The following is a 9,858-nucleotide window of genomic DNA, read 5'->3' on the forward strand; positions in this document are numbered from 1 at the left end:
TCAAAAGTTCATAACACAGGAAGGTTATACGTCTTGGTACATGAATCCAAAACGCAGAGAAAAAGCATTGTTAAGGTACTGCATTAATACTCAGAAAAAGTATGTTGGCAGGGAGCTCAGACCATCAACTCTGACAAGTGGTGGTAGTCTGAAATGGGACTGCACTCATCTAATATTTTAATATAATTTTATTTTACAGAAGTACTTTATGAGGTGTTCAGTAACTCTACAATTGTTTGCAGTCACCCCCCCCCAAAAAAGAAAAAAATGTTCACAGTCATTTCAGGCTTTCTGACTGAAATTAACTTAGCTGTATCCATACCTCTGAACTGACCAGATTTTTTTCAGAATGTCCATATTTTTGCCTTGTATTTCTGATCTGTTCATCATGAAATTTGTAGTTTTGTGCATGAATGCATGAATTCTGTTAATTCTAGCAACGTTCTAAGCTTATAAGAGCAATATTTAAAATCTATCTCTATCTTTGCCCCCCCCCCCCACTACTTTAGGCTTTGTCCGGATTTATTCCTGTAAAAGTATGAGAGGTATGGCTGTATCATATATTTAATATATAAAATCTCTAATACAGTATATTTAGGAACTGTGAACCATATAACTTGCACAATGTTCTAGACAAACTTTTACTATCCCACCCTGATGCATGCTTATTACATGGTCAAATATTTTGTGTCTCATGTAATTTATTGGCAGTTTGGGTATGCCATGCCTTTCTTTGATGACTGAATTATAATAGCATGGCCTTCAACTTCTCAGTATTTCAGTCTTTTAGGCAAAATGTTTATCTTGAGGTTCCATGATCTGCCTCTTCTGACAGTAGTACAGGTGGAAGTTACTAATCACATGGTAGCTGTGGATTAAAAGTAATCAAGGTCCCCGAAATGTCTGACCAACTTTATCATGGTAGTAGAAGGGCCATTTAGGTCCACCCCACACTTGAAAAAGATATACATATAGGCTCATTAACTTTCAGCTTCAGGCAAAATGGCCATTGTGGTTAGAATGTGTTGCGATTCTTCAAACAGTCTGCATCTAAATAAAAAAAAGGTTTATAATTTAAGTTTTAAAATGAAATTTGAGACCATTCTTATTCAGACATACACACACACACACACACACACACACACACACACACACACACACATGCTGAAGTGCAGTTGTGAAAACATTCTTTGTAAAGCAAAGCTGCACCTCTTTATACAATGTGTGGTGCTATGTTAAAGTCATATAGGATATAAATAAGTTTATTTACTGCCAGTACAAATTCCTGCTATTTCTGCAAAAGAAACATTTAACAAAATGCAAGCATCTAGTTATTGTGAAGTTCTGAACAATTCAGTCTTCAAAGTGCTATCTTTTGATGTCTGTTCATTGTGTTTTTTGCTGTGATACTAAGATATCAAAATCAGTAATATTTATTTTGAAAAATATATATCAAGAAAAATGTATTTGTATTAATAACTGCTTTGCAGCTGTAAACATATATAATAGGTATAACTGAAAGATGAATCATAACATAGGTCCATAGAATCCAAAAAGGGAAGGAAGAACATCTTGAACTTCAGAGTGTGTGTGTGTGTGTGTGTGTGTGTGTGTGTGTGTGTGTGCGTGTGTGTGTGTGTGTGTGTGTGTGTGTGTGTGTGTGTGTGTGTTTACGTGCATAGATGTGTGTGCCTGTGAGAGAGAGGAAGTACAGTGGGGGCATAGCTTGCACACTGAATGATCCTTATCTGGGCCAAGCTGAGGGTAAATTGCTTTAATAATGGGTGATAGATCTACACAACTGCATTTGTCCTTGGATGGCAGAAAATGACACTAGGAAGACAGAAGGGGCAAGACAGGTGGAAGGAGTGGGAGGGGGGTAGAGAAATTCTCCACAGCTGTCTAGAGATTAGCTATGTGTCTGGTCAGACTTAAGAGGCTTCATGGCCTCATTTCATTGCCCTCATTCCATGCTCACTTAATTTAGCAGGAGGCAATTTGCTTTTTATTGTGTTTGTTTTTTTCTTGCTAATGTGACAGAAACATGAAAAAACATCAACAATGTAATAAAATTAAATATACACATATTTATGCAGTTAAAAATCTGACTGTAGTTTATGACTGTTCACAGAAATTAGTAGTAGCTGATGCAGTTTTTTATTAACATTTTTTTTTAAATTTCAGTACCATTTTTAAGTCATCTTTTCTAAATGATATCATGCTCCACATATACCCTTTTGTTTGGGAGGAGGGAGAACTAAGTACGAATATAAGTTTAAGCACTGGTAAAAGTTTTAATTTCTGTAACCTAGTCAAATGATCTTCTTCAGGTGTTCTGAACTGCATTTTATATGAGTAGTTATAATTCAGACAATGTCTAATTTCTATACATGCCTGAAATAGTAATATTTTTACTTGTAATGTTTGGCCAGGCAAAATGAATAAATGCTAGTAAACATTGTGCTCAGGTTCAGTTCTTTCAGATGTGGAGGTGTAGCACGGATCCCTTTTATTTACGTGATCATGTTAGTATCAGTGTTGATGATAAAAACCTGTTATTCTATCAGAAAATTAATTGGGATTGGTTTTAATTGGGGTACTTCATATTAAACAGATTCATACATGTTTTAATGTTCTGAACTGAACATTCTGTCAGAATTTAATATACGCTATACTCACTGTAGTAAAAAAGTACAAAAATGAAATACAGAAAAAAAATTAAGCTTGAAGAAAGGGGTTCATTGCCCCTTTGTCTCCATTTGTTTTAAGTATGACTGAGTCACTTAACCTGATATCATACTAAAAAGGCATTTCCCAACCAGCTGACCAACGAATAAAGAAAAAAAATGCAATTTAAATTTTGTGTCTAAATTTCATTAACTAATGAAAAGCATGCCTTTAGATTATACAGTTCTCTTAAAAATTATTTAAATGTAGTGTTGTGTAATTTGTTATATTTTATATGAAACTGAAAGGTGATGACCTCCTGTGCATTTTGTCTCCTTTTCTTCATAGGGTGTCATGGTTGGTATGGGTCAGAAAGATTCTTATGTAGGTGATGAAGCCCAGAGCAAGAGAGGTATCCTGACATTGAAGTACCCCATTGAACATGGCATCATCACCAACTGGGATGATATGGAAAAAATCTGGCATCACACCTTCTACAATGAGCTGCGTGTAGCCCCTGAGGAACACCCCACCCTGCTCACAGAGGCTCCACTGAACCCCAAGGCCAACCGTGAGAAGATGACACAGATTATGTTTGAGACCTTCAACGTTCCAGCCATGTATGTGGCCATTCAGGCTGTGTTGTCCCTATATGCCTCAGGCCGTACTACAGGTAATTATACTGATTACATAAATAACTGACTTTTCAATTTTACAGGGGATAAAGCTAATTATTTAGTAATTAGGCAAAGATGATGCATGCATTGTGACTTGAAAGAATGTAAAAACTAAAACAATCACACTTAATCATTTTAGTACAATATGTCAAAAAAATTGGCCCCAGAAGTTATACTAATTTTATTATGCAAAGCTTTAAGAAAATAGCACACAGTTACATGTTACCATAGCTTAGCTCAACATGTAAGATCATCTTCAGGCTCAAAGTAGAGTCTAAAAAAAATAATTAATAAGACAGGGGGAATCAGTTTAACAAAAAATGATTTTTAATTTAGTTTTAGGAAGTGGACTTCAGTTAGTTATGTCTCATTAAATTTCTGACCACCTCCCTGCCAGGACACCTGCCCTGATTAGCAAAGAGTGAACTAGCTAATCAGAACTGTAGTTTGTAAACTTGTTGTAAAAAAAAAAAATGACAGCATTGCCTATCAAGAATATATTTATTTACATTTTTCTGAACTAGAGTGGGTGTACATGCTGTTTACCTGTATTTATTTTTATACCATTTTTGTCCCTCTAATCTTATAAGCCAAAAGACACAGTGCAAGAGCGAAGCAAGGCTGCAGGCAATACGTAGCATTCGAGTATACAAATCAATTCAGTCAGGCATCCGCATTCAGCATGCAGTATAAACCAGCACCAGCAGAGAGACTCATAAACTCATAAAATAAGTTTATTGGCCAAAACAAACATGGTAAGCGCTTGAAGCCTTCTAGGTGAAAGCGCTTACCATGTTCGTTTTGGCCAATAAACTTATTTTATGAGTTTATGAATCTCTCTGCTGGTGCTGGTTTATACTGCATGCTGAATGCGGATGCCTGACTGAATTGATTTGTATACTCAAATGCTACGTATTGCCTGCAGCCTTGCTTCGCTGTTGCACTGTGTCTTTTGGCTTATAAGATTATTCAGGATTGTGTGTGCTAAGAGCTTTCACTCTGTGGGAGTGTTTTTACTTTTGGATTTTTGTCCCTCTGCTTACTGACAATCCATTCCATATATTCACCAACTTATTTCTCATTTTTGGGGTAAGAGCTGATTATTACTGGACTGTCATTCAGGCAGCCATTAATGATGGATGCTTTTTTCCCATGGTCTATATGCTAGCCCTTACAATGGCCTGACATAGGGAACTCCCATATATTACTTTGACAGTGGTACACAGGCTTCCATGCACTCACTGAAATGCAGCTGCTTGGACTGTTTATCTCTTGGCTGGCTTGGACATCATGGACTATTGAGCTGCATGCTGAATCTCCTGCCTGTGTTTGTGCAGGCCACTCATGTACCAGGTCATTTGGCACCATTCTTTTAAGTAACATGGTAATTGCAGATATATGCTGTTCTGTTTTGCCTATTACTCTCAGTGTGGTCTAATGCTTACTCCTGTTTTCATAGGTATTGTTCTGGATTCTGGTGATGGTGTTACCCACAATGTGCCAATCTATGAAGGTTATGCTCTGCCCCATGCCATCATGCGTCTGGATCTGGCTGGTAGGGATCTGACTGACTACCTCATGAAGATTCTTACTGAGCGTGGTTACTCCTTTGTGACAACAGGTACATGTTCCTCTACTTTCCACAGATTATTTGGTGCTGTGTTAACTAACCAATGTAGTCTCTGAGGTAGTCATTTTCATTTTGTGCTAACTTCTGTCTTACTTGGCTTTCTACAGCTGAAAGGGAAATTGTCCGTGACATCAAGGAGAAGCTGTGTTATGTAGCCTTGGACTTTGAGAATGAAATGGCCACTGCAGCTTCTTCCTCTTCTCTGGAGAAGAGCTATGAATTGCCTGATGGTCAGGTTATCACTATTGGTAATGAACGTTTCCGCTGCCCTGAGACCCTCTTCCAGCCATCTTTCATTGGTGAGTTTCATGATTATATAAGACTAGCATTTCTTTTCTGTTTGAGTTTTATTCTGCGTAATATTTATATAGCTTTAAAATATAAACATACTTTGTAAAAAAAGTGCTGAAATAATGTAGTAAATGCAGTAGTTTAGTTGCCATAATTTGTTTCAAAACTATATTTTTGTGTGTCCTGCAATAACAAAAATGTTATAGGCTAAACATTAAGGAAAACTACTGCCATGTGTTTTTGTTAATAAAATTAAATAAGGGTAGATAGTATATAATAGTGAGGGTAAACTAACCAAATATCTCTGCTTTGAAAAAAAACTTTTTATATTGCAATGGGAAGGTATAGTACTTGGCAGTTTACGTCTGTATCTGATATTACAAATATTTAACTATGAAGAACAGTCTTATTACAGAATGCATAAAAAGACATTTTAAAATGCTGCATTTCACACTTGTGCTGTAAAAATGTAGAAAACAGTTACTTTTAGATGTGTGTTACTCCCCATTGCTTACTAATTTGTTAACTTTGATGTTAAGGGCCATATCATGTCAGTAATACTTACTGATTACGCACATTCTAATGAAGTAGAATTGTGTTTCATTCACCTCTGTAATCCCATTTAATCTCATTTAATTTGCTGTTTTCACTGCCATAAATGGACCTTTTGGAATTTTGTAGAAAAAGCTCAAAGCACTGCACGTCACAAAGTACATAAAGTTACAATATAGATGAAGATAAAAGCATTAAAATGAAATTTGTTTAATTTGTGTTTATAATGAAAGTGCTAAATATTATTTTTAATTCAGGATAATAACCAGAAATTACATTTAAAAATCATGTATAATTTCCAAGTTTAATCTCAAGAAAACCGAATTTCATTTGTTTCATGAATTATAAATTTGAGTCTCTGGATTTTACTGCAACTTTATGTTACTCTAGACAGGAGTTACTAGGAGCCAGCTTGATCTAACCAGTAGTATGTATCAGAAACGGATTAGGGATAGTGGTCATTTTGTTGCTTTGTCATAGTATTGCAGTTTGACTCTGGGTTTAGGCTTGCTGTCCATATGCTGCATTTGCTTTCCAACAGGCTGTCTGATATAACTGTAGTTTCTTATGGAAGTCTGTGAGGAGAGTTCCACAACTTACAGATGTGCTTTACTTCTCATTTTAGGTATGGAATCTGCTGGTATTCATGAGACCACATACAATAGCATTATGAAGTGCGACATTGATATCCGTAAGGACCTGTATGCCAACAATGTACTGTCTGGAGGTACCACAATGTACCCTGGTATTGCTGACCGCATGCAGAAGGAAATCACTGCCCTGGCTCCCAGCACAATGAAGATCAAGGTGAGTCTAATGTGGTTACCAAAGAAAGCTGTTCACCTTCTCACAGTACCTTGACACAGAGAGTCCAAGAATCTGAGCTGTGACTTTGTCATTAGAGCATGTGATTCTTGGTATCACTTTTAGTCTTAGGACAATGCTTAGGACAGGTTGTCTGCTTCACAAAATAAATTATGTTTTTGGACTCTTGTTCACTGAAACATGGTTATTACTGTCATTGATTCAGAGTCCGTTCAATCAGCTGACTAATAAACTGCATCCTGTAGACTGTTTTTTTTTCATAGCCTTCATCTGTATCATCTGCAAGTCATTTAAGTAGGTGCACTGTTGTAAATAACTGCTGTAAACAGGTAGTTATGCCTTTTGGGTCTGAATCTACTAACAGATAATAAGTGAGCAACAAATCTGACAAAATTTTGGATACCGTTGTCATCATTAAAAGTATGTTTGCAAAATGCAATTTGGTCTTTAATGGTGTACCAAATGCACAGTGGTAGATGGTTTTGTTTCTGCATAATGGAGTTCATTTAGCACAGCAAGAGATATATAGTTTATATTATATGACAACAAATATGTTTTGCAGTCTGCAGGTAGTGTGTAGAGTACCTTGTGCATTGCTTGTTACGGGTCATTTACCGGGATTTATCTTTCTCTTCTCTTATAGATCATTGCACCACCTGAGCGTAAATACTCCGTATGGATTGGTGGTTCTATCCTGGCTTCCTTGTCCACCTTCCAGCAGATGTGGATCAGCAAGCAGGAATACGATGAGGCTGGCCCATCCATCGTCCACCGTAAATGCTTCTAAGCATTTTCGTCGTAACTTACCTCCATCTCAGGATGAGGAGATTTCTGCGTTTTGGCATCTGCAGGCAGTTTTTCTTGAACTCTCTTCATTGTACAGTTTGTTTACACACATGTGCAATTTATATGTGGCTAAATATTTATTAATTTATAAATAAACAAGACCCGGGACTTGCAATGTATTGGTGTTCATATGTCTTTTATTTTCAACAATTGATGCAGTATCTTTCAACCATTTATACAAAGATCTCTTAAGGTCAACATCATATTCTCTTTTATGTTGTTTCACCTGTTGTTATACCCCTTACCATCTGATCTTGCCAGTTGTTGTAAGTACAGGAAAGCTCCGGATTGCTTACATGGTGAGACCTATTTGTTTCACGTTTAGTTGATAAAACCTTTTTATTTCAAAAGTTCTCAAAATATTTTAACTGATCAGCTGGATTGTGCCAGACAATTCCAAATGTACTCTAAATAAAGATGTATGAAAAATATCCAAAAAGCAAATGATATATATGAAATGCAGCAGCATAAGAAGAAAACACAAAGATGGGTAAAAAACAAAACAGAAGAAAAAAACAGATTATTCCATGTAGATATGGAAACAAATGTAGCTCAGCATATGGAATATTCCAACAAAAAGTAGGATGAGTAATATATTCAAATGTAAATAAACAATAATACAATGAATTAAAAGTAGCCTGACTTGAAGATGATTACAGTAGGATTAACTTGATTATTAGCTGTGCAAAGTTTCCACACATGTGTTAACTGAAATATACAAGGAATGCATTGTGTGTGTGTGTGTGTGTGTGTGTGTGTGTGTGTGTGTGTGTGTGTGTGTGTGTGTGTGTGTGTGTGTGTGTGTGTGTGCGTATGATGATTTCAGAATTTGAGGGAAGTTTGGAGTCCTTTCCATAGCTGGAATGAAAGCTCACTATGAGAATTCAAATCATTGTAGTACCAGAGGCACATAGCATAATGTTTGTTCCCTCTCACATAATCCCCTCTTTCTGCTGGACTTGTCTTATGTCGCCTCTGACTGTATCCATTCAGCCCATACATTCCTTCAGGGCAAGGGAGGTATCCTCATGGTGTAGGAGATTCTTACGAGTCATTCATTCCCTCAGGGCAAAGGCAGGTATCCTCAGGGTGTGGGAAATTGTTTCAATTCATTCATTCATTCATTCATTCATTCCTTCAGGATAAGAACAGGTATCCTCAGGTTATGCAAGGGTCTGAGTGTCATTTTGCTTCTGTCTTGGAAGCCCTCTCAACTCAGTTGTTCCCTCTCTGTTAAGAGTCATGTGGTAGGGAGTAGGACAGCTTTCAGTTCCAGTGGAATGGCCTGCCCACTTTACACTGTGGCTAGAGACCTTCAGTGGTTCCCTCGAGCTCCACATGTTGCAACTCTCAGGGAGCATGTGTGCTGCTATGCTCACTATTCCTGGTGTTTGTGGTGTGCAGCTCTGTAGTGTGTTCTCAGCAGGGTTTAATCCACAGGTATAACATCTGACGTTCCTACTAGATGTCACCAAATGGTAAACCAAAGGCACTTCTGTCCCACAAGATGGACAGGCTGACAATGACTACTCGGTGCCATCCTCTTGAGCATTACCTCTCCAGCACCTGAACCACTAACTGAATGGGTCATCAGAGTTGAAGTTAGGGCTTCATCCCTCTGTAGCATGGGGCAAACATATGAATCATGTTTCTTTTTATGTTTTCAGTTGTTTTGATATTAAACAGCTTTTGTGGCTAATGCTTTTGCACTCTTTCAGCCTTTCTGTAGAGATAATGCTTCATCACATCCCTGTAGTTATTTCCTTTCTTTCCCATTTGAGTGGCTCCTGTTCTGTTAAAAATGTGCAGGCAGCTTTGTATCAGATACCTGCACATGAAAGAGATATTCTGCTCCACCAACCCAGACAGAGACGCAGGCACAGATGCAGAGACACATGCACACACACACACACACACACACACACACACACACACACACACACACACACACACACACACACACACACACACACACACACACACACACATCTCTGGGAATTTCACACTGAGCCTTCCCTAACACCCTTCATGCTTTGTTTTCTGGATTTCTTCCAGCTAGAATTTTACAAAATCTGAAAAATTTGTGACTAACGTGACTTAGTTCTGGGCCTTCAACTATTGTGTTCACAGGAACTATTACAGCAACAGTTTAGGCCTGCCCTTTGAACAGACACTGATAATAGTAATCTGCCATCATGCCTACTTCTGTATATCCATACCTTGAAACTTTCTATCAGCATGTAATCAGCATGTAATTGATCATACTGCACTGAGGTGTGGCCTAATTGTATTCCCCAGCTGATGCTTAGATTTTAATGTTCCTGTATCTGGGTGTATAAATTTAATATCCTTACTTCTTCAGATTACAGT

General features: G+C 37.4%; 1 protein-coding gene across 1 annotated transcript in view; it reads left to right on the plus strand.

Annotated features, from left to right (window-relative positions):
• Window positions 1-7,607, plus strand: part of ACTC1 (actin alpha cardiac muscle 1) — a 9,693-nt gene extending 2,086 nt beyond the window's left edge. The window contains exons 3-7 of the mRNA XM_044073877.1: window positions 3,016-3,340; window positions 4,804-4,965; window positions 5,082-5,273; window positions 6,443-6,624; window positions 7,286-7,607. Coding sequence (XP_043929812.1) covers window positions 3,016-3,340; window positions 4,804-4,965; window positions 5,082-5,273; window positions 6,443-6,624; window positions 7,286-7,429 — 1,005 coding nt within the window. The 3' untranslated portion in view covers window positions 7,430-7,607. The remainder of the gene's footprint in view (window positions 1-3,015; window positions 3,341-4,803; window positions 4,966-5,081; window positions 5,274-6,442; window positions 6,625-7,285) is intronic.
• Window positions 7,608-9,858: the final 2,251 nt, after the last annotated feature.

The sequence above is a fragment of the Protopterus annectens genome, chromosome 6.part0, assembly GCF_019279795.1.
Source record: "Protopterus annectens isolate FY-2018-M chromosome 6.part0, PAN1.0, whole genome shotgun sequence".
NCBI lineage: Eukaryota > Metazoa > Chordata > Ceratodontiformes > Protopteridae > Protopterus > Protopterus annectens.